Raw genomic sequence first — 25053 nt, 5'->3', positions numbered from 1 at the left:
AGCTGCGGGCACCAGCAGCACAGAGCATCTTCAGTTGCCCCACCTTCGTGGAGAAAGCAAACCCCGAGAGCCAGGTGCTTCTGGTGAGGCTGCCTGGAGCAATAACAACCAAGCTTTGGTTGTCCGCAGTAAATGGGGAAGGGGCAGTCCCCGTTGTTGCCATCAGTATTTCTTGAGCACCTACTATGTGCACAGCCCTATGCTGGGAGGATGGAGGCCATAAAAGGCGCCCGGGCTATGAGGCCATGTCAGGATTTGAGCAGTATAATACAATCATCTCTCCCACACACTGCGAGCCCACCGTGGGCCAGCCCTGCATGCACGTCTCTCTGACCCTCACGGCAACCCTGCAGGGTAAGTGCCCTTGTGTTATTCTCGTGCTGGAGCCAGGGGAATTAAGGTCCAAAGGACAGTGATAACTAGCGAAGGCCACACAGCTGACGATGGTAATGCCTGGCCTCTGTGTGTCTAGTGCAGCGGGTGTCAAAGTCTGGTCCCCGGTCCCCCAGCATCAGCATCACCTGGGAACTCATTAGAAATGCAGGATCTTGGGCCCCAGACCCGCTGAATCGGGACCTCTGGGGAGGAGCCCACGATCTGTTTTTGAACAAGTCCTCCAGGCTTCAAATTTGGGAACCACTGAGTCGTGAGGTATTTTATGTATAAATGGTTTGAAGGCTGTAAAGCACTTATTTGTCAGCAGGGGGTTTTTTGGTGCCTGAAAGGGCTTTTTGTGTAAGATTATTCAGGGAACTCTGTTGCTTTTTTCCAGTTAATGTTCTATCTGTGACAAGTACAGATTTGAAACACCAGTTCTTAAGATTTTGTGTAGAATTTTTGAATCTTACTATTTTGCTTATAAATTGACTATATTTTACAATAACTTTTGTTTTTGTAAAAAAACCAGTTAAATTCCCTTAGGTATTTTAAGTGCACCAATGCATTTAATAAATTTGATTTCTCCTTAAGCACTTTTCAAAACCTTCCCAAGTGTACCATAAATTCTCATACATCTACAAAGTTGAACTTTTAAATATGGCAAGTCTTGGGGCTTCCCTGGTGGCACAGTGGTTGAGAGTCCGCCTGCCGATGCAGGGGACACGGGTTCGTGCCCCGGTCTGGGAAGATCCCACATGCCGCAGAGCGGCTGGACCCGTGAGCCATGGCCACTGAGCCTGCGCGTCCAGGGCCTGTGCTCCGCAACGGGAGAGGCCACAACAGTGAGAGGCCCGCGTACCGCAAAAAAAAGAAGAAAAAAAAAGAAAATATGGCAAGTCTTAACTTCACAGTAGCATACTGTTTGCAGATGCAGTAAAATTCTCTTATAACTTTCAAGGTAAAGATCTATCCAGTACAGCAACGTGAATGCACTTGTACTCAACGGTGCATTTGAAAGTGGTTAGAGATGGTCAGTTTTAATGTTATGTGTATTTTACCACAATTGGAAAAATAATCTGGCAGTACCTGATGACCCACTGCATATAAAATGGAATCACGAAGGCTTTCTCTTAGATGATTTCAAATTCTTGCAAACGTTTCAAAGGCTTAATACACAAACTATACGTGGATTTCAAAGGCTTAATACACAAACTATACGTGGATTACTTTCCAATATGATACAGGATCAAAACAGATAAAAACACATAACTTTGCTTTACTTCATCATCTCTGTACTAAATACTGACTCCTCTGGGGTGAGTATTGTGCCACCCTAGCAACCTGTCCTCCCCCACCCCCAAGTGCAGAATGCTGCAAAGTGCTCTTTGGCCAGGAATTGATGTTTCCAGGGACCTCAGCTGAACCCTAGTTGTAGTCACTCTGCTGACGGAAGATTCCAAGTCCCCTTCACCCCCAACACTGGGTAGTGGTCTCAAAGCCCAGATTCCCTGGGTCTGATGACAAATATCCTAATCCGTCCCCAATTTGAATCTCCAGCCCCAGGTTTTCTCAGAGCTGCACACTGAACTGTGTCATCTGTCTGCACTGCTTCCTTCCTGGCTGAATTCTTGCTACCTGCCAGGCTCAAGACTCTTACAGAGAACTTGCAATGCACCCCACTGGTTCTGCATCCCGGCTCCTGTTACCCTCACTCTGTAGCTTTCCAGAGAGGGGAGTGGGCAGTGCGAGGTGAGGACAGGGAAGGAGGACTTCCCAGAAGGGAGAGTTTAGGACTGGTCGCTGGATGATGCCCCAGCAGGAGATGGGAAAGCTTGTGAGGTGAGGGGAATTCATTCTAGTCCAGCAAGTAAACTAGCAGCTGGGCACACTGTTCCCTCTCCCCCAACCCCCTGAACAGCTTCAGCCCCTATTGGGAGCATCACATTTGAGACTCTCCGCTTCCATCATCTTTGCAGGGTGTGATGAGGCCAGAAATGGAGTGAGGAGCCCCCTTGATAACTGGGAACCGCCAGACTGGAGGGGCCTGGAAGAGGCTGCACCCTGGGGGTCGTGTCTCTGTGCTTTCTCTGGTCCTCACTCCCTCCTGGAGCCAGCAATAGGCACTGGCCCTGCAGTGAGTTCAGCCAAGTGTGGTCTCCCCTCGCAGATGTGAAAGAAATGTGGGAAACGCCTGGATCAAGTCCTCAGATGGTGCTTCACCACACTGGTCGGGTTATTCCGTAATGTGTATGGGGCTGGGGGCTAGGGGAGTAGGTGGACGTCAGCGTCATTCTGATTCTCCTGGACACCTCCCCCTGGTGAGGACATCAGCCGAGCCTCAGCGTCCGAGGGAGACGTTCATGCAGCCAAACAACCAGCATGAGTCCCCAGAGGATCTGTGCCGAAGATGATACCCCAAGAGGTCGGTGGGGAGACCCAGGAAAAGATGTGAGCGTTCCCAGCCTTGGCACATCTTGGACATCACTTGGTCTTGGAGGGGGCTGCCTCATCCAGGGGGCTGAAGATGGCCCCCCACCCTGGTGGGGCCAGTAGGAGAAGGTGAGGGACCGTGCCTTCCGAAAAGCCATGTCATTTAATCCTCATGCTACTCTTCAGAGTGGATGCCGTTATTATCAACCCGCTTTACAGATGAAGAAACTGAGGCTCAGCGACGGGGCACTCCAGGTCTCAAGGGGGAAAGAAACAGATGGCAGAGGAAGATGGCCATCCCCCCCACCGAGGGGGATGGAGTGGGCTGATTTTCGTTGGGTCTCAGGTTCAGAGAGGCTGGGAGCCCCACGGGCCTGGATGGTGTCTGATTCCACCCCCGCATGCCCTAGGGGGCAGCAGAGCGTCATAACTGCCCGCGCTTTGCAGTGGACCAGACTCAGGTTCAAGCTAAGCTGCTGTTACTAACCAGCGTGGGCTGGTCGTTTAACCTGGAGGCGGGGGCCTCCGTTTCCTGTGGTTGGACGGAGAGACGAGGACCTCCGCGGAGCGTGCCTGCTCATCGCTACGTCAGGAGCAGCGCAGACCCTGGAAGGCTCATCTGCGCTGCTCCAAGACCCTGTTAAAGGTCTAGTCACCTTCACAGCAGCGCAGCATCCTCGAATCTGTGGGTCTCCTGGTTACCCAGAGGCAAAGAGAAGCAGAGTGACTTCCTCGTGGTCACGTGACCTGTAAGCGGCAGAGTCAGGATTTGAACCCAGGTCTTTCAGCTGCACTGTGACCACGGCACTGTACCTGCCTCCGAAATCACTCACACACAGCTCGACACACACAATGCACGCACCTGTTTGCTGTTAGTACTGAAGGGCTGCGCGCAGGTTCAATCGATGGAAGTGATCATTGCTGATATTACAACATTATCTACAAGTTTCCCTGGGGCGGAAGGTGCGCCCACCCCAGAGACTCTTCGAACATTCTGCCTACAAGAAAGAAGTATTTCACCAGCGTCCGGCAGGCTGTGAGTTTATAAGTGATTTATAAAAAGCCTGCTGAAGTCTAGAGACTTCTAACAGGCGGAGGTGTGTTCTCCAGACTAAGAATAGCTGCTGAGGCCTGACGGGAGATGCTTTCTGGTGACATAAGAGCGGAGCAGCTTGGGGGGATGTGGGTTTTCTCCAGCTTGGTAACAGCTGCCGGTACAGCGTCACCGCCTTTCCCCCTCAGAGGGATGCACTGAGCCGAAGGAATTCGTTGAAGGTGTAGGAACGGGGCCAGGTGACCCCCAAGGTGGGGTTTCTGATCTGTTACTTCTCCACCGCCTCACCACCCCCAGTTTTCTGGACGCTGGACGCCGGACCAGTAAGATGGGGATAGAGAGCAGGGGTCAGCAGGGGGGAGGGCGGACGGTCCCTGGCCAGCTCTGGATCTAGATGCTCCCGGGCAGTGAGAGGGCACAGGTGCCTCCGTCCTGCTGGCCCCGGCCTCACCGGCACCTGAGGGGCCTCTGACACATGCAGACCCCAGCCCACTGCACCAGTCGCTCTGGGGGACTCTTATACACACCCGAGTGTGGGAACTCCTGCCGTCTAAGGGAAGCAGAACTCCGGTCCAGAGCTTGCTCCGAGTCCCGGCAGGTAACTGCTGACTTTTTCTGAAATTAATAAATTCTGGGGAGAGATTAAGTACAAAGATTAGGTCAACCTAAGGTTAAATTATGGTTCCCCACCAGGAGCTGTGAGCTTTTAGTGGAAGTATTAGAGGGATTGGGGCGAGGGGAGGAGAAAGAAAAGGAAAAGGAACAGTTTAAACTTAAAATACTCTTTAAAATGATGTCTTGCCATACTCAGGCGCTCGTGCGCGGTTTGTTACTGGACGTTTGCATCTTTAGATGTTATGCGTATGTCCTGCACAGGGTTGTGTGCATAAACCTGTAAGGACCAGACTTTATGGTCACTAGGGGATTTTTGAGGATGACTGTGGCTGCGCGTGATGTTGACCTTGCACCCTGGCTCCACGAGACAGCCCCCCAAGAGGGGAGGGGCCTGTGCTGTCAGGCAACCCTCAGGCCTCACCACGCACCTCCCGAGGGTCCTGACTCCTCAGCCCTGGAGTGCGCAGCACAGGAGGTGAGCCCGCGCGGCTCCCCGTGGATTTCAGGGCAGCCCCAGTGCTGTCTCACTTGTGCCCTCGCCTTCTGCCCTGGCCTCTCGGGTCCCCTGGGAGGGATGCCTCCTTCTGGAAGCCCCTGCTCCTGAGCCCCGCCCCCAGCACAGACTCTCCTGTCCCCACCTGCCTCCCTCTCCCCAGAAATCCACAGGCCTCCCCTCACCCTGTGACATCTGGTGGCTGGGCTTGAGGTCCAGGGCCCTCTCTATGCTCCCTCCCTCTGGGGTTTAGACCTACGTGACCTTGACCCTCTGAGCTTCCTCCCTGGTGAAAATGAGAGGGTCGAGCCTGCCAATTCCAAGGGGCTCTTTAATCCCCCCCGAGCCCCCCAACTTGGCTCCCGCCCACTGCAATGTGGGGAGGGAGGGGGGCTCCTCTTCCCCAGTTTCTCCCCCCAGCAGTCCCTCTGCCAGGTCAAAACACTAAACCCTGTCCAGGATTTTCACCTGCCTCTACATGCAGTGGAGGACCCAGAAGCCCCAAAGCACCTTTCTCTCCCCCCACCCCACGCTGGAGTCTCTTGGGCAGAGGAGATGTTTCCTCTGTGTAAAGAGCCTTGAAAGAGCAGCTGGGAACCTGTCATTCCTTCACATCCACATCTTTCTCCATGAAGGGTAGAGCTGGATCTGGTTCCCATCTCGGCTGTCCACAGCCAGCCCTGGGAGGGTTGCGGAGACAGCTGAGGGTGGACATCTGGGAAGCGTGCCCAGTCAGCGGGAGCGGCCCGGGCACTGCCAAGTCAGCACAGCCTCGGGAGGGGGGCGTGCGGTGGGGCACCTGGGCCCACCTCTTACCTCCGCCCTCACCCCCACCCCGCCCCAGCCTGCCTTTGCCCTCCGTCTGCCCCAGCTGGCCCAGATGGTACGTGCCTGCTGCATCCTGTCACAAATAAGCCCCAAATTATCGGCTGTGCTGTCTCTGAACCCCAGCATATATTTATCACCCTGCCTCCCAGGCCCTCAGCCGGGTCCCACTGGTACTTGCAGCCATCCCAGGAGGGAGGGGAGGCAGGGAGGGAGGGAGGAGGTGGCTGTGCCTGCCCCCACTCCCACACCCTGGCTGCGGAGGTGCTAAGATGAACCAGGTGGCAGGATCCCAGCCAGTGGTACTGCCCTGCTGGGTAGTTCATGGTCCTGCAGGTGGCCGGCTCAGCATCCAATCCCAGCCCTGTCACCTCCTAGCCATTTCACCCTTGTTGAATCATCTCTGTAAAGATGGGATTATGGACCCATTATACAGATGAGGACATCAAGGTTCAGAGCTTCAAAGGAACCAGCCCAAGGCCACACCACCCGGGGAGTGGCAGAGCTGGGATGCAACTTAGATCTGAATCCGTCTCCTGCAGCACACCATCACCCAAGGTTAGCTTCAAAGATCAGGGTGCCTCGGGTGAGAAAGGATTGTTTAAAAGATAACCAAAAGCAGTATAGAAAACCCAGAGATAAACCCACACACGTGGTCACCTTATCTTTGATAAAGGAGGCAAGAATATACAATGGAGAAAAGACAGTCTCTTCAATAAGTGGTTCTGGGAAGACTGGACAGCTACATGTAAAAGAATGAAATTAGAACACTCCTAACACCATACACAAAAATAAACTCAAAATGGACTAAAGACCTAAATGTAAGGCCAGACACTATCAAACTCTTAGAGGAAAATATAGGCAGAACACTCTGACATAAATCACAGCAAGATCCTTTCTGACCCATCTCCTAGAGAAATGGAAATAACAAAAATAAACAAATGGGACCTAATGAAACCTAAAAGCTTTTGCACAGCAAAGGAAACCATAAACAAGATGAAAAGGCAACCCTCAGAATGGGAGAAAATATTTGCAAACGAAGCAGCTGACAAAGGATTAACTCCAAAATTTACAAGCAGCTCACGCAGCTCAATATCAAAAAATCAAACAACCCAATCCAAAAATGGGCAGAAGACCTAAATAGACGTTTCTCCAAAGAAGATATACAGATTGTCAACAAACACATGAAAAGATGCCCAACAACACTAATCATTAGAGAAATGTAAATCAAAACTACAATGAGGTATCATCTCACCTCAGTCAGAATGGCCATCATCAAAAAAATCTACAAACAATAAATGCTGGAGAGGGTGTGGAGAAAAGGGAACCCTCCTGCACTGTTGGTGGGAATGTAAATTGATACAGCCACTATGGAGAACAGTATGGAGGTTCCGTAAAAAACTAAAAATAGAACTACCATACGACCCAGCAATCCCACTACTGGGCATATACCCTGAGAAAACCACAATTCAAAAAGAGTCATGTACCACAATGTGCACTGCAGCACTATTTACAATAGCCAGGACATGGATGCAACCTAAGTATCCATTGACAGATGAATGGATAAAGAAGATGTGGCACATATATACAATGGAATATTACTCAGCCATAAAAAGAAACGAAACTGAGTTATTTGTAGTGAGGTGGATAGACCTAGAGTCTGTCATACAGAGTGAAGTAAGTCAGAAAGAGAACAACAAATACTGTATGCTAACATATATATGAAATGTGAAAAAAAAATGGTTTTGAAGAACCTAGGGGCAGGGCAGGAATAAAGACACAGACGTAGAGAATGGACTTGAGGACACAGGGAGGGGGAAGGGTAAACTGGGACGAAGTGAGAGAGTGGCATGGACATATATACACTACCAAATGTAAAACAGATAGCTAGTGGGAAGCAGCCGCATAGCACAGGGAGGTGCTTTGTGACCGCCTAGAGGGGTGGGGTAGGGAGGGTGGGAGGGAGACGCAAGAGGGAGGGGATATGGGGATATATGTATACGTATAGCTGATTCCATTTGTTATACAGCAGAAACTAACACAACATTGTAAAGCAATTATACTCCAATAAAGATGTTAAAAAATATATTAGCAACAAAAAAATAAATAAAACAAATAAAAGATAACCAAAAGGACACCTTTAATTCAAAATTCAAATTGGGCATGATTCTTCTCTGATTCCATTCACACTGAAACCAAGAGACCAAGACATATGAGACCAGCATAAGGAGCTTAAGTGAGCTTAAGAGAAAAGCTGTTTCAGAGTCAAGACACTGGTGTAGCCATTTCTGGGGCTTCCCTCCCTGGACGTTATTTACAAGAGCAGCACTGATCCTCGCCTGTTTGAAGTGGTTAGGTGTGTCTGCTGTAAGTCAAAGGCCAAACAAGATGGCACTCGGAATCCCTGTAACTTTCATAGGGTCAGTGGTCCCCAAATTAAGAAAAGTGTTTTGTTGCTCCCAGAACATTGCCAACCCTTTGGAGACCCCCCCCCCCCACAAGCTAAGTGATCAGAGGGCCAGGAGGGCAATACGGGTGAACTGCCATTTACACAACTGCATATGTGTACTCTGATTCTGGTTTACCATCCATTCTGAACACCTTGGTTTTCCCATCAATAAAATGGGCAGGACTTCCCTGGTCCAGGGCACAGTGGTTAGGAGTCCACCTGCCAGTGCGGGTGACACAGGTTCGAACCCTGGTCCTGGAGGATCCCACATGCTGCAGAGCAGCTGGGCCCGTGCGCCACAACTGCTGAGCCTGCGAGTCACAACTACTGAAGTCCGCGTGCCCGGAGCCTGTGCTCCGCGGCAGGAGAAGCCACCGCGATGAGAAGCCTGCACACCGCAACGAAGAGTAGCCCCTGCTCACTGCAACTTGAGAAAGCCCACGTGCAGCAACGAAGACCCAACGCAGCCAAAAATAAGTAAATCAATTTATTTTAAAAATTAAAAAAATATAAAATGGGCATGTATTGGGTACCCAGTAGTGTATGCACTAATGATGGTCTGTTCCTATCTTTTTCCTTCCAGACTCTGAGGTCAGAGACTACCTCACTGTAGTATCTGAATTCCTGGCACTCAGTAGTGAATGAGTGGACAAATGAACATATGACTCATAATAACAGCCTACTGTGTAGTGGTGTGCTGAATTGTCTCAGACCAGCTTGCAAGAACAAATGATTAAACATTCAGGAATTTTGCAAGCCCATTGTTCAATTATTGGTACCTTGAAATTGACCATGGTGGGAGTATTTACAACAGGGAAATGGGCAATGTTGCAAGGTAGAGCTTTTCCTCTGTTTTCTCAGGGCCTGTTTACCTGCACCCCACTGGATAGCACTTCCTGTGTCAGGCACTGTTTTAAGCCCTTTAGATATATGAATCCACATTTAACCCTCGTAAACATCATGAAGAAGGCACCATTGTTATTCCCACTTTACAGACGGGAAACTGAGGCCCAGGGAGGCAAAGCCACTTGCCCAAGTGTGGTTCGGTAGTCTGTTTCCCTTAGACGAATGAAGACCATCCTCACCATCTCTGGGCTCAGCTGCCCTTGGTGGCCTCACAGGTACCAGCCATTCTCACTGCAGCCACTGTTTGTAATCAGCTCCTCTGGGAGAAGAGAGGCAGTTGCCTGGTGACCAAAGTGTTCCCTAGCTCTCCGAAGGTCACACTGAGTGAGGGGGAGAATAAAGATCACCACACAGGGTGCCCCCTCTTCCAGGGCTCCAGACAACAGATCCAATCAGCCCAGCCAGACCCCACGCAGCGCTCCAGACCTCCTTGGTGCTCTGACGCCATTAGCAGGATTGAATTAGAGACCTGATGTCCTGGAACAGGGGCAGCAGGCTTTGTGTGCAGAGAGCCCTGCCGTGTGTGTGCATCATTGCCAGAGAAGGAGGCAAAGCCCAGGCAGAGGGTGGGTGACCGCAGGGCCCCCAAACCTCACAGGTACTTCTGTCCAGCCAGTAGTTGCCTCTGGCATGTCCCTTTGGGACCACAATTTGGGACAGTCATGGACTCCCCAAAGTTCAGCTTAGGGGTTAACAGTCTCTCCAGCGGCCATTCCAGCTTGAACATTCCAGATCTCTGCGGGGCCTTGTTTACCCCGCTGCGTTGTCACCTCCTGTGTGTCTGTCTCCCACTCCTCCAGGACTCCCGTAAGAGCAGAAGTGTGGCTCCAGGCCCCAGGCAGGCCCCTGTACACAGCAGACCTTCGATAAATGGGCGATGAATCAATGAATGAACAAGCAAGCCCGCATATTCCTGCTGCCACAAGGAGCTCCCGCTTCTTTCTCCAAGCCCTGCCACCAGGAACAAATTCCCTGTGCTCATCACACCCAGCCTTCCAGCTCCCGCTGGCTGGAGAAGGCGGCCTGTATGGCAGCAGACCCAGGAGAGCGGATGGGGGCCCTGAGAAGGACTCTCCAAGGAGGTGATGTTTATGCTGAGATCTGAGGAGCCCCGATCACGGGAAAATGGAGAGCAGCGGAGTTCCTGGCAGAAGGGACCAGCGCAAATGCTAGTCTAGAAACTGACCGTGGCCAGCGGAGCTTGAGATGAAGTTGACTGGGTAGACAGACGATGGGGCAAAGACCACCTCCCTTCACCCCATACCCTGGGAGTCTCTCCGCGATCACCCGAGGGGCAGAGCCAGGCCACGTGCCCCCTGCCTGCCCCAGGGCACTGTCCCAGGGCTTTTGCCCCCGCCCACCTGTACTGTACCAGCTGAGAGCAACCATGCCAAAGGGGAGGAGATGTAGCCGTGAGAACGTCATTTTCTATCTCCCCAGCAAAAAGCCCCAGCATTTAATCCTTGGATAATTTAATATAATAAAATTCCAGGAACAGATATTTTAAGTCGGAACAAAATTGTGTCCAGCAGTTGTGGGTAATTCCCAAGGGGCCCAGGGCCCCATTTCTTGATCCAGAGGCCAGTTTGGGTTTCTAGAGTCCTTCTGACCTGACATGCAGTCTCCCAGGCGGCTTTCCAGTTTGCTTGGACCAGCTGATGCCCCCACAGCCAACATTTCCCCGGCTTGGCTAGGTCTCAGAACCGCCCGCGAGCTTTGCAAATGCACATTCCAGGTGCAGCCCCAGCTCTGTGAGTGTCCTGACAGAGTGTAAAGGGGAGCTGGATTTTCAACCAGGAGGGGGCTGACTCTGCTGCTCTGGCAGGTTTCAGGAGGCCCCTGGTGACTCTGAACGGCATCCTTGTCCCTGGAAACGGCTATAACCCTCAGCTTGGACCTGTGGCCTGCAGGTATGGGCACCTGGTTCTCAGCACTCCCTCCCCAGCGCTCTGTGATGCGGATGTAGGTGAGCCGGATCAAGTCTCCATGACCGCCGCCCCCCAGCACTGTCAGCGGAGCCTGGCACCCAGGACAGACCCTGAATACATGCCAATCCTTGATGGCCACGTCACCAGGCACGTGGAGCACAATGGCCTGGGCTTGAGACAGGAAAAGTGTTGACTTTGAATTGATGCCCTGGCTATGTGACCCTTCTGAGAACCAGTTCCTCTGTTGTAAAGTGGACATGCTTCCACAGCGGCTGTCTTGCGCTGTGTCCCAGGCCAGGCCTTTCTGATCTATGTCTCATTAACCATTATTATCCCCATCTTAAGGAGAAGGAATCATGGTTAGATAGGTGGCAGGACTGGCCGGGGTCACCCAGCCCGGTTACGGAACCCAACTCCTTCAGTCAGCTTCAGGCAAAACTTCTCCCAGAAGGATGGCATTCTCTCTGGTAGTTTGAAATGCAGCCTCCTGGGCCCTGCCTGAGTCAGAATCCCTGAACCTAAAGACTGAGAACGTCCCCACCCTAAGCAACTAGGCTGAGTAGCTAGGACAGGCCAGTCTTGTACGTGGGTGTGCCCACTTCATCAGTGTGGGCTTTCCTGGAATAAACCAACGAAAGCCCCCCACTTGCGCATTCAGGTTGGATTATGATTATTATATTATCTTTATTGCTGTTCACCATAGAGATAATTAATGCTGTCCTTCTCCATTGTTCCCAGGGAGTTTCCCTCCTGACATCTGGGAGGGTGTGTAGTGGAACAGGGGTGGCGGAGGGCATGGAACCTCCGTGGGGTCTGATGCCTCCTACCTATACCCCCAACTCTGCTCACACCTTCTTCCCACAGCCGGCAGGGGTGCGGAAGGGGTGAGGCGCGACGAGCACGGCCGCGGTTGTGGGGAATGGGGAACCTGGGTCCCCCTCCTCTCCTCACCCCTCTCCCCGCCGTTTCCGGCCCGGGGCGGGGCGCTCCCCACTCCAGGCAATGCGCGAAGCCGGAGCGCACTAGGACCGTGGCGCTCCGCCCGCCGCCGCTATAAGAGGCCGCGCTCGCACCCCACGCGGAACCCGCGGCTCAGACCAGTTCCTGGCGTCCCGACCAGTGTTGGACCCGAGGCCGGACCCGCCGCTGCGCAGCCGACGCCAGCCCAGGGCCTGGGAGGGACGAGCGCCCCCGGGCCCCCGCCGCGGGCACCATGGGCGCTACCCACTCCGCGTCCGAGGAGGTGCGGGAGCTCGAGGGCAAGACAGGCTGTGAGTATCCCGCGGGGGACGGTGACGGGGACCGCGACCGCCGGCCGGCTGGCACGGGGGCTCCCAGCCCACGGCCACCCGCTGGGCTTCGGGCCACCGCGCTGTGTGACCTTGGACTAGTAGCTGGCTCTCTCTGCGCCTCAGTCTCCCCCTCCTTCAAATGGGTCCCCGCCGGCCACTTTGCAGGCTGCGGTGATGCTGAGTAAGTGTCGCGGCAGCTCTGCCTCGGTGCTCTCGGAGTTGGCTGGGAACCCCTGAACCTGGGACTGCGGACCCGGGAGGGAGCAGTGTCCGGGCTCCCGGGCCGGGAGAGCTGGCGCCCATGGACGCTCAGCTGTTGTACGCGACCCGCACCTGAAAGTCGTTTGGATTCAGGATTACGCAGGGGGAGGAAAGTTTTTCAGTCGGCGGGAGCTGGGTGGGAGCCCGGCCCCGCGACCTTAGCGCGGGTGAGCGGGTCTCTGAGCCTCCCGTCTGTAAAATGGTTTCAGGCGGGTCCCCCGCTACCCCACCATGGGTAACTGGGAGGATTAAGCGAGGCAGCGCCCGAAGAGCACTTCGCTGGAGCCCGGCGACCTTCGTGGAGCTCGCCCGGACTCCCGGGCCCGCAGAGGCTGTGCGCCCCGTATCCGCCTGGGGCAGGGCGCACCGCACCGGGAGGCCGGGCTGCGGGCCGAGCTGACCGCAGGGAAGTGATGGCGGAAGCGCCCGACCGCCCAAGTCCAGCCGGGCTGGGAACTTGACCCTGGCACCCGGTTCTATTACGGGCTGTGAAGGGGGGTGTGGACTGAAGACCGAGAGAGGCCAGGTGAGTGGGCAGACTGGCTTTGGCAATGGGCAGACCGGGTGTCAACCCCGCCAGCGCTACTTCCTGGCTGTGTGTCCTTGGGCTAGTCACTTTACCTCTCTCTGTCTCTGTTTCCTTCCTTCTAGAATGGGATTTCTGCTAGTATTTTGTAGATAAATGCTCAAGAAAACTGTAGCTGCAGCGGTAATTTCCAGTCAGGAGCTGGCTCCTGGTGCCTGCTTCGAGTTTAGTGCAGACAGTCAGCGGCCATGGTGGATCAGCTGGAGGGAGCGGCCCCGCCATTTGTGCGTGAGCTGAAAAATGACCCCTCCTGACTCCCAATCTAAACACCTGATTCCCAATCTAAACACCTCTTTCCAGGAGAATCGGGTGAAAATTACAGAAAGCCCTTAATAACTGGTGTCTGCGTCTACACATGCATACATACACAGACATGTATGCGGACACCTTCCTGTGTACAAATATAGAGCTATCTTCAACTGGAGAAAAAAAAAGTTGTGGTGCATATATATCATATGGAACCCCTTTTTTTTAAAGAGGGGGAGTAAGAGTATATTTTTGTAACTTTTATTTGCATCAAGGAATTAAGAATAATACTTATTGGGGGATTTGGTAGAAAAGATGAAGGGGGGGTGAGCTTTTCACTGTTAACTTTTTTATGTTTTCATTTTGAACCATGTGTGACTTTCACGTATTCAAAAAGTTTTATAAAGTCTAGTTCAACAAGGCGCACGTGAGAGAGGAGGTAGGATTCCTGTCACCTGAGTTTCTTGGATTTCCCCTGTTTCTATTATTTCTTGAGTGCCCTCTGGCTGTCTTAAATCTGCCTGGTTAGAAATGGGGGTTCTCTGAGGCTGGTATCTCTGCAGGAAGGGTGGGCTGGCCGCAGTCTCTCAGGCAGCCCCTCGTGGCAGGCAGTCTGGGGGAATTCCATCTGGCTGTGGGTTTGACAGGTGACGGGGCTGCAGAGCATGCTGGGAATCTTGTCAGTTTCCTGGGCCCAGTCTCTTACCCGGATGATAGAAGCTGAGGGTTCCGTGCTTTGTTGCTTTCCTAGAGGTGGCTGATGTGACTTCCCTTTTTGCTGCTCAGAACTCAGATTTCACACCCCAAAGAGGGAGGGGAGACAGAGGAGGTCAGGGAAGGAGTTCTGAGGTCAGACTAGAGGGGAGGATAATGCCTTCCGTTATCTGAACTTCAAGTAGGTGGAAACTTCCCCCTAGTTCTGTGAAAGGGGTTGGCACAGTCTGAGCACTTTTATCTATTCAGACCCAGAGAGGTTGATTTCCTGAGGGGAGATGCACAGCATAAACAGATCAACCCACTGGTGTCAAGTTCCGTGAAGAAGATACAATCCGACGGCATTGGGGGAGTTGGGGGAGGGGCAAGGAAACATTTCTTTCGAGGGCACCAGGAGGGCTTCTCGGGGGAGGTGATAATGGAATAGACCCAAGTAAGAAGGAGCCAGCTGCGTGAAGACCAGTCGGAAGTGCATTTGGAGCAGAGGGCACAGCGAATGCAAAGGTCCTTTGGCAGGAACAAGTTGAGGACAATGAATGAGGTTTGTTTGAGATGAGGACGTGGACATGGGGCTCAGGTTGGGATGGGAACCTGATTTAAGGGGTCTTGATAGGTATGCAGCCTTGGGCAAGTCATTTACGCCCTGAGTGCCTCAGTTTCATGCACTATAAAATCGGGATAAAAGTGGTACCTTCCTCTGAGTTGTTGGGAAGGATTAAGTGAGTGAATTCACCTGAAGTATTTAGAACAAGCACAAGTGTTTTTGTATTATCAGCCATGCTTTAAATACCTTGAGAGGTCCTGGTTGCTCTGAGCCACAAGTAAGAGTTAAGTCGGTGCCGCTTCTTCACAGCTGCATGACCTTAAGCAAGTCGTTTTACCTCTCTGAGCGTTAGTGCTCCCACCTGGATCGTGGGGTGGTGGTATAGATTCAACAAGAGGGTGTATGTATGTGTGGCAGTGCTTGACTTGGTATGGGAACGTCAGCTCCCAGCATCCTGCGGGCTGGGTGGAGTGTTCCTATAAGAACCCTTGGGGAGCATCCCTGAGAAGGGGGAAGAGCCCTAGGTCCAGGGCAGCCAGAGAACAGGCTGTGCCCACAGGGTTGCTAGGCTTCCCCCGCCTCTCTGAGGACCAGGGTGATCCCTTTGCATGCACTCTCTTGGAATCCTCATGGTAGTCCACCAGGGAAGGTGGTACTGTGGCCATTTTACAGAGGCTCAGAGGAGTAAAGCAACTTGCCTCCCGTCCCGCAGCTCATAAGCGGAGGAGTAGGGATCTCAGGATGCCCAGGCTCACTGTCCTGCTACTGCTGTGCTTTCACTGTGTTTCGTTGCCCCTCAGATTTCTAGGAACCCAGAAGGGGTAGGAACAGCCTGCCCGTATATTTTTCTCACCACCAGGCCTTTGTACAATCGGTTCTCTGTGCCTGGAGCACTCTTCCCATCTCACATAATGCGGCGTTTGCATATGGCCGTACTTCTGTAACCACCACCCAGGTGAAGATCGCGCACGTTTCCTCTTTGCCCCGTCTCTCTCTCTTTTTTTTTTTTTTTTTTTTTTTTTTTGCGGTACGCGGGCCTCTCCCTGCTGTGGCCTCTCCCGTTGCGGAGCACAGGCTCCAGATGCGCAGGCTCAGTGGCCATGGCTCACGGGCCCAGCCGCTCCGCGGCGTGTGGGGTCCTCCCGGACCGGGGCACGAACCCACGTGCCCTGCATCGGCAGGTGGACTCTCGACCACTGTGCCACCAGGGAAGCCCTGCCTCGTCTCTTTATGAAACTCATGCTCTTCCTCGTTCAGAGCTCAGCTTAGCTATTGTTTCCTTCCAGAAAGCCATCCCTGGCTACCCTCCTTCCTACCTTTGTGTGTTAAATGCCCGTCGTCAGCACTCCTGCAGCCCCTGCATCCCTCCCGTAATAGCTCACATCACACCCTGTTATAATTGTCAGCTTCGTCGCCTGCCACCCCCTTGAAACTTGGAGCTGCCTGAGAGTGGGGAGTGTACTCAGTACCTTTGTACTCAGTGAGAACACAAGAGGTTCACGTCGAAGGGGTGAAGGCCCTGGGGACTTTATAACCCAGGGAGTATTGCCCAGGAGCCAGTGTCCGGTATAAAATCTAGTGCCACACCAGCAGCTGGCCTTGGCCACGTCAGCCCTGCCAAAAATAGGCCTGAGCGCAAGCTCGCTCACGCAGGGCATCCTCGGGTCTGCACGCCCACCTCGCCTTGCCTGTCAGAGTCTCATCGACTGATTTAAAACATAGACAAGTACTCCCAAACATCTTTTCTGCGCCAGGAAAGCGGACTACCTAGACTGTTAAAATTCATATTAAAAACCCGAGCGAAGGCATTCTGGTTGTGTGTCTGAGTGGTGAGCTGGCCTTTCTCCGTGGCAGGCGTGGTGTCAAGCCCAATGTGTGTCCCAAGGTGTGACGTGGACGTTGGACGGGAAGAAAGGAATCACTCACTGTAGCATGTTCCCTGTCCCCACCTTGAGGGGGCCTGGAGGTGGCCCCCGCTTCCTGTCCCCCCAACCCCGTGTCTGCTTCTGGAATTGGAAAGGAAAGAATGCGAGGAGGAATCTGGGAAAAGTGGAGGGGTCTGTTTTTTCCTTCGGTCTCCAGGACAGCTCCACAGCTAATGTTTATCGGGCGCCTGTCATCTGCCAAACACTGTGCTGAGCTATGAAGTTTCCCCACGGTGGCTCATGGAATCCTCCCAGGAACACTGTGGCCTTCCCATTCCAGAGATGGGGAAGTCAAGGTTGAAGAGAGGACGTGACTGCCACAGGCCACTGAGAAGCAGAGGCGGGGTTCAAGTCCTGGTCTGACCCCCGGACCTCATCCTTTGGGGAGGGAACCAGAGATGCGGGAGGCCTGTGTGGCCTGGGCTGCATTTTCCACTGGAATCTCCTGGCTGGGCAGTACTCCTGGGTTATAAAGTCTCCAAGCAGCCGCAGACCACAGCCTCAGCCCCTTCACCACATGCCCTGGTGGCATGACACCTCCCCTGCCTTCCTGAAGCTCGGGGCCTTGAGGGGTAAGGGCGGACCGGCCGGTACCACTGTGTTCATTCCTGTTGTCACCAAGGCTTGTGAAACTAAATGGCCTACAAGACCTGTTGGCCCCCTTTCCGTTTCCTCTGGGGTGGACTGTGGTTTTAACTTGGGATCCTTGGGGAGTCTCTGAAACCCATAAAGTGGGGTGCAGAATTGTGTCCGTGGGGCTCTGGGAGATGTAGACCCTCAACTTTCCTGAGATTCTTAAAACAGTGACGATGCATTCCACAGTATGTAAATCAGATCCCAAATAGAAAGTAATAATAAGAGCACTTAAAGCTCTTGAGAAGAATGAATAATGGTGGCTCCCTGCTGAGGGAGGAACAAACATATCTGGGAGGACTGGTCCCCCAAGGCTGAGCTCTCAGGGACCGTGGGCGCAGTGGTCATGACCACAGCAGGGAGGGCCAAGTGCCCCCAGCCCTCTGGAACCTTTTCTGCCTTGGTCGGGTGGGTTGTCCAGACCTCTGCCCACTCCCTGGGTGCTCCCAGTGTGGAAACGTGCGGGAAAGGGCTGGGTAGCAAGTGAACTAATTCCTGGGCACCCAGAAGCACCCCCTGCCCTGGCCCATTTTGCACTCTGTGCACCTGGATCCGGTCGTCCTGTGTTAGCAGTAGCTGCAGAATAGGGCTCGGAGGCCGGCGATCATCGGGCTTGCCCCACGCGGCAGTGCTGGGACGCCTGCTCCAGGCCGCAGCCCTCTCTGAGCCGCCGTCTCCACCCCTTTGAAGACGTGGCAGTCAACGAGACGGTCTAGAGCTGTGGATGAGGTAACAGTTGCTCTTTCTTGGGCCTTTTCCATCCATCGTCTCATCCTCCTAAGAGCCCAGTGGGACTTTTGTTACTCGTTTACAGATGAGGAAACTGAGGCTCAGATACGCGGGTGACTGCTCAGGGTCACTTAGACGCATACGTGTAACTGAATCACTGCTGTACACCTGCAGCTAACACGGTTTTGATATTATAAATCAATTATACTTCAATAAAAACAAAGAAAATATAATTAAAATAAAGGTCACTTAGATGTGGTGTGTGGAACCCAAATTCAAAACAAGGCCTCTTTAACGGTATAGATGATCTTACTTGCAAAGCAGAAGTAGAGACGGGTAGAGAACAAATGTATGGATGCCAAGGGGGAAAGGGGTGGGGTGGGAGGAACTGGGAGACTGGGATTGACACATATATTATTGATACTATGTATAAAATGGACAGCTGATGGGCACGTGCTGTATAGGACAGGGAACTCACCTAATGCCCTGTGGTAGCCTAATGGGAGGGAAGTCCAAAAGGGAGGGGGCATCTGTATGTGTATGTATGGCTGATTCATTTTGTTGTGCAGTGGAGGCTAACACAGCATTGTAAAGCAACCATACTCAATAAAAATAAATTTAGAAATACACTGTAAAAAAAAAAAAAAAAAACTCTTGGGTGCCAGGAGAAACTGCCTCTCCCATGTGACAACATAGGTGGAGAGTGTGAGTGACCCCAAGTCGTATTATCTGTGAGAGTCAACACTGCTGCCCCATGACCTTGTTAACAGTGTTCCACACACTTGTTTGCCCAGCTGGCAAGGGGAGAATCGGACCTCAAGGCAGATAGGATTAGCTCTGGGTGATGTGGAAAGTTCTAGAAGTGTGGGCTATGCCCCCCAAACCCCCAGGGAGGGCAAGCTTGGTGATGAGCAGTGTGAGGGGTGTGGGGAGGGCTAAGAAGAAGAGACCCCCTCCATTTCCTGGGTCTGACTGTGTGGCTCACGTCTGTTTCAGAAGTTGTGTTTTCTCTGCGTGAAAGCAACCGGCAATCCACTCCAAGACTTCTCAGCTCCACGGATTCGTAGTGATTAGATCCCTCATGCATCTTTCTCGCCTCCCCCATCCCCACGCTGGCAGGGTAATTTTTCTGTGAGTTAATGGTCCCCAGAATGTAGCATGGAATTTAATCACTGCTCAGATATGCCATACGGCCCAATCCTACAGAAAAAACGCCGCGATAAGATGCGTTTACTTTTGCAAAGCACTTTAGTATCTGCTATCTCAAGCCCGGGGAACAAGGCGTTTTTGGCTCAGGAGTGCCCACTGCTTTGGGAAGATAAGGCAGGGACTCCTTTTCCCAGCCTGGAGAGGCTGGGCAAGGTGACGAGGAGGAGCCTGGCACCCTGGTCCTGCCAGCCATCCTGTCGCCGGCTCCATCTTTATTATTAATTCATAAAACCAGAAGGTCAAGTGGGTGATTTCTGCCAGTGGTGGAAATCACCTTAAGCGTGAGGACAAAAAGGCCCTTTGTTGTCCCAACAGTGTGACCTTTGTGGACGGGCAGGCTGTCAGAAGTGGGCCTTCTGTTCTCAGCACAGCTCCCTGGGAGGTGAAAGGGAGCAGTTAGGTCTCAGGGTCCAGGTACCTCTGGGAGGGAGGGCCGGTGGCCAGGCAGGAGACAGCAGCACAGTTGGTGTGGCTGAGTTACACAGCGATGGAAAGAGAAAGCCGGGGGGGGGGGCCTTCCCAGCTCCTGAGCACCCATGCCAGGGTCTCAGTGATCAGAGAACCCCAGGTGAGCACCCAGCACTTCACAGGCCTTACCCACCTGGTAGTTCTCAGGAGTTCCCTTATCTTGTCCTCTCCTGCATCTCCAAGGCCTCAGCCAGAGTCCCACGTGGACACAGACTAGCCTTCCACCACCTTGACTTTTAGCAGCAGGTAGATGTGGGTTTGAATCACGACGCTGCTGTTTACTGTCTAAGCAAGAAACTTCGCCTCCCTGAGTCTTAGTTTCCTCATCTGTATGATGGGAATGTGTCCCAGGGCTGCTGTAAGGATTGAATGAGAATTTGAGTAAAGCTCTTCACACGTCATAAGTGTTCAATAGTTGTTGGCAGGTACAGATCGTTTCGATTGTAAACCTTTCAGAAGCTGGCCATGTATCTCCTTTTTAAGGGTATTCTGTGACTTCCTTCAGTAATTCATATCACTTGTGACACACCTGCCATCTTTGACATGCGTCAAGTTTGTCATTTTCTTGATGTTGTGCTAATGATCAGGGACCTTAGCATGCTTTAATTTATATCACTCTGTAGTATTTTTTCTTTAATTTAAAAACCTACATATTGGTTTTTGTTTTATGCAGACTCTATTAATTTTTGCAACCATTCTTCCTTACAGATTCAGGGTTTTTTTTAATATTTCTTTATTTTGGCTGTATGAGGTCTTAGTTGTGGCATGCAGGATCTTTGTTGCGGCATACAGGATCCTTTTTTAGTTGGGGCGTGCGAGCTTCTTAGTTGTTGCATGCAAACTCTTAGTCACAGCATGCATACGGGATCTAGTTCCCCAACCAGGGATCGAACCCGGGCCCCCTGCCTTGGGAGCACAGAGTCCTACCCACTGGACCACCAAATGCAGTTTCTTCTTATGTAACACACCTTTCCATGGAGTTTGCAACAAGTCTCTGTGAGTTGTCAGCTTGGTCTGAAAATGTCTTTATTTTGCCAGGGTACAGGAATGATCATTTGGCTGGGTATAAAATTTGAGGTTGCTGCATGTTTTCTCTCAGCACTGAGTTTTTGGTCTCTTCTTGCTGTTGAAAAGTCATCTCTCTTGTCTGATTGATATTTCTTTGTGGAAATCTGCTTTTTCCCCTCTGTTTAAAAATATTTGTTGGTGGTGTTTTTTTAGGTGCTTTGTGTAGGTGTGGATTTAATTTATCCTGCCTGGGAATGGTTTATGCTGTATTATTATAAATTGACTGATATCTTCCATAATGAAGATATTACCTCTCCCCTTTCTCCTAATCTTTTTCCTCAGTAATTACTTTGGAAGGGGATGAACCGTGTCATCCTGTCCTGAATGCCTCTTTACTTTTCTTGCATATTTCCTATCTTTTTGTTGCTCTGTGCTGTATTTTGATTTGTTTCCTTAGGTCTGTCTTCCAATTCACTAATTCTCTCTTTAGCTATTACAGCTTTGCTGCCTTAACCCAACTTAGTTTTTTAAATTCCATAGACTTAAAAAAAAACATTTTGTAAGTTCTGTAAGGTTTTCAGATTCGCTGCTTTTGTCATAGGGCACTGTTCTCATATTATTCGTAATAATTTAAAGCTTACTGTATAGTTTCTGCTGTCTCATCTTCTTGGGGCTCCATTCCATTTATTAACTGTGTCTGCTGATTATCCCATATGGTGGTCATTTGCTGTGTAGTTTGGGTTTTGATTCTGAGCTCATCTTTGGGCTGGCTCCCCCCTGGTTTTCAGTCATCTCCAGATTCATGCTGAGGCCACACCAAGTAGAGATGGGCTTAGCTGAAGTACCTCCCCCATGAGAGTACCCTGTGCCCTGGGCTATAGAAGTACCTCACACAGTGCTTTGCATTTGTTGTTCTGGGTACCTTAGGGCTTTTGCTGGTCTGGAAACACTTTTTACATTAATTCCTCAATTTGGCTTTCCTGTGCCACAGAGGTTTGGATTTTTCTCTTGTGAATGACACAGGCCTGGAGTTTTGATTCATCATAGAGTCCCCCTCCTCTCCTCTGCACCCTGCCACCTCTTCTGCAGAGTCAGCTTCCTTGTTGATCCTCTGGGCCAGCAGGGAACATTTTTCTGTCCCACCTTATATGGAGAGGCAGTCCTTTGTGCTCTAGCTTTTGATAGGAGTCTCACTTCTAACTCGTATGGACCCAAGGCCACTGCTGTCACTCAGTGGGCTAGAAGCCACACCTTTGCTGTGAGAGCCTGGAAATATTCTGGTACCCCTGGGCCACCTCACTTGCTGGGTCTGAGTCCCCTCCTTGCTTCTGGCACCTGGGGATTTCCCTTTCTTTCAAGCTTAGTGATGTCTTAAATTTTTTTCTAATTTTGTCCAGTGCTTCACAGGTTCATAGTGGAATGCAAAGTCTGTGTTAGCTCCTTGTAGAAGGAACTGGAGTCTTTTTTTGTTTTTTTTAATATTTTTTGGCCATGCTGTGTGGCATGTGGGATCTTAGTTCCCCAGTCAGGGGTCTACCCCATGCCCCCTGCTTTGGAAGCGTGGAGTCTTAACCACTGGACCACCAGGGAAGTCCTGATACTGGAGTTCTTTACCTAAATGTCCTACCATAATAAGCCCTCATGCTTTTGGTAAATCTGGAGCTGAAGATAGTTCTGGAAGAATGTGAAAACCAGTTTCCTAGAGACTCTGAAAAGTGCCCAAATCTCCGCTGATTAACTGTTGCTTTTCTCCCTTGCTCATCTTTAGTCTTTTTATTAAAATGGAGACATCTCTCCTTGTTTAGTGATGTAAATGGTATGTATTCATTGTCCCAGTCACTTCTTAGTTTTGGCAGACAGCACAGCAGACGGTCATGAGAACAGATTCTGGAGTCACAGACCTGGGTTCAAATCCCAGTTCTGCCGCTTATATCCGTGTGACCTTCAGCGAGTGACTTACCCTCTCTGAGAGTCAGTTTCCATATCTGTAAAATGGGTGTGATAACCCCCAGGAGAGGCAGGCACTGTGAGTCAAGTGTTTGGCTTAGTTCCTGCCTCTGAGTAAGTGCTGACACTTGGTGGTTATTATTACTGCTCTAAGGCAAATGGGAAAGAACAGAGGCTAGCCGTAGGAAGGTGAGCGCGGATGAGCAGAGCATGGTCTGTGCGATTCTGAGTCATGCTCGCCCACTCTGGCAGCTTCCTGAGTTGCCTCGTTGCTCATGAGGGGGAATGTTTTCTAACATCGTGTCCCTCCAGTCTGTCCCAGAGTCCCCTCCAGCCCCGAGATTTGGAGGATTTGTTCTGTGCAGAAAACAAAACAAAAGGAAATATCCTAACAAGACCCTCGGTACCTAAAATAAATGCCGTCCTCAGGCCGGCATGGGCCTGGGGCAGCTCTTCCTGGGAACCCCTCAGCGTTTGCACTTACAAAGCGGGTTGACGTTTTCGAGCAAAGGGTTGAAAGCTGCCGGAGGAAGGCCAGCAATTAATCTTCTTGTCGTTGCTTCTGCTTTGGAATAGAATTGAGTTTGATAACTTCATTCTCAGGACCGAGGGCACCCAGGTGCATCTTTGGATTACTTTAAATTCCCAGCAGTGAGGTGTGGTCCGGCATGTGTACACGCCCGGCACATGGCTTCCAAGGGGCAGGCAGGTGGAGGAGAGGAACAGGGCATCCGGCACCGTGCAGCATCGTGTGGGTGCCAGGCATGTGGGGGAGGGTCCCTTCCAGGCTGTGGAGGCCGGTCCCTCGCTCTCCCTGCCCAGGCCCCGGCTTAGTCATTGCTTGGGCTGTAATTCCAGGAGGGGCACAAGTTCTCTCTCCCCCGGGATCCTGGAGGCAGCTGAAGAGCCGCATAGGTACCATGAGATTATTGCTTTGGGGACATAATACTAGCAAGCATGGCGGCTCCAGGATCTTACGCTCTTCCGGCCAGGTTCAGTGCTCAGTGTGTATATCATTTTTTTTTTCAATGGGGGCAAAATTCACATAACATGAAATTTACCATCCTAACCATTTTATTTGATTTTTATTATTTATTTTGGCCGCACCGTGCGGCTTGCAGGATCTTAGTTTCCCAACCAGGGATTGAACCTGGGCCCCCAACCGTGGAAGCGTGGAGTCCTAACCACTGGACCGACAGGGAAGCATGCAATTCAGTGTCATTAAGCATATTCACAATGCTGTGCCGCCGTCGCCACTGTATTTCCCGACCATCTTCATCACCCCACAAAGAAGCTTCAGCAGTCACTCTAATCTCCCAACTCGTAGCCCCTGGCAACCACTAACCTACTTTCTGTCTCTATGGACTTGCTTACTTTGGGAGATTCATATAAAAGGAAGCATACAGTAGTGGCCTTGCGTGTCTGGCTTCTTAATGTCATGTTTTCAAGGTTCATCCAGGTTGTATCAAGCGTCACTGCTTCATTCTGTCTCGTGGTGGAATAATGTTCCATTGGATGGAGATGCCGCATTTTGGTCATCTGTTCACAAGTAGATGGACATTTGGGTTCCCACGTTTTGACGATTATGCATGTTGTTTATGTGATTTGATTGTTTTTCGTGGTATGAACAGCCACGTGTAGGCAGTGCTATTATTATCTCTGAATTACGGAGGAGGAAGTTACAGTCTTGGGGAGAAGGTTTAGTAAGACGAGAAGCTGGGGGTTGAACCTGCAGCTCTTGGAAGCGATGGGGTTAGCTCACCTTTCTGTCTGGCTGGGCGCATCTCTGTGTTGCAGGACCTCGGCCAATGCCTGGGTTGAGTACTGGCCAGTCTCTCGGGACACAGCCAGCAGGAGAGCTTTGGGGGTCCTGGAAGCCACCAAGCCCTTCCCAGTGATGCCACTTGGAGTCCCAGAGCCTGCATCCAGGCTGGCACTGCAGGGGGAAACGGAGGGAGGCAGGGTGGCTTTGGGGTGCCCCTGGAGACAGCAGCCAGCATGCTCTCAACCACCCTTGCTTCTCTCAGCTGTGTCTTGAGCGCCCTTCCCTACCTCGACTGCTCCAGCTGCCCGCCTCTCAGTGGGTACCCAGCCCCATCGTCTGCATCAGCCCTCCGTTCGGTTACCAGGCACGTGGGATGTTGTTCTGTGGCTTAGCATCCTCCGGAAACTCAGGGTGAAGTCTCAGTGCCTTAGTGTGACGTGTGCGCCCCCCACTCCTGTACCCCTGTTCCTAGTCTGCCTCCCACCCGTGCTAAAGGGCTTGGAGCTCCCCGAGTTCTTCCCACTCTGCCTGCGTCAGCCCTCAGCCCCTGGGATCCCGCTGGGCATCACCTCCCACCCCATCCCCGTGGACTGGAAGCCCTACTCCAACCTTGGTGCTCCTTGGCGAGCGGACACTGCACTTAGGACC

General features: G+C 51.9%; 1 protein-coding gene across 1 annotated transcript in view; it reads left to right on the top strand.

Annotated features, from left to right (window-relative positions):
• Window positions 1–12193: 12193 nt before the first annotated feature.
• TESC (tescalcin) overlaps window positions 12194–25053 on the top strand; it is a 63353-nt gene continuing 50493 nt past the window's right edge. The window contains exon 1 of the mRNA XM_082852951.1: window positions 12194–12349. Coding sequence (XP_082709077.1) covers window positions 12292–12349 — 58 coding nt within the window. The 5' untranslated portion in view covers window positions 12194–12291. The remainder of the gene's footprint in view (window positions 12350–25053) is intronic.

This window comes from Leucopleurus acutus (assembly GCF_964270905.1).
Source record: "Leucopleurus acutus genome assembly, chromosome: 13".
NCBI lineage: Eukaryota > Metazoa > Chordata > Mammalia > Artiodactyla > Delphinidae > Leucopleurus > Leucopleurus acutus.
Note: the sequence above shows the minus strand (reverse complement) of the source record. Positions and strands in the feature narration are given on the sequence as shown.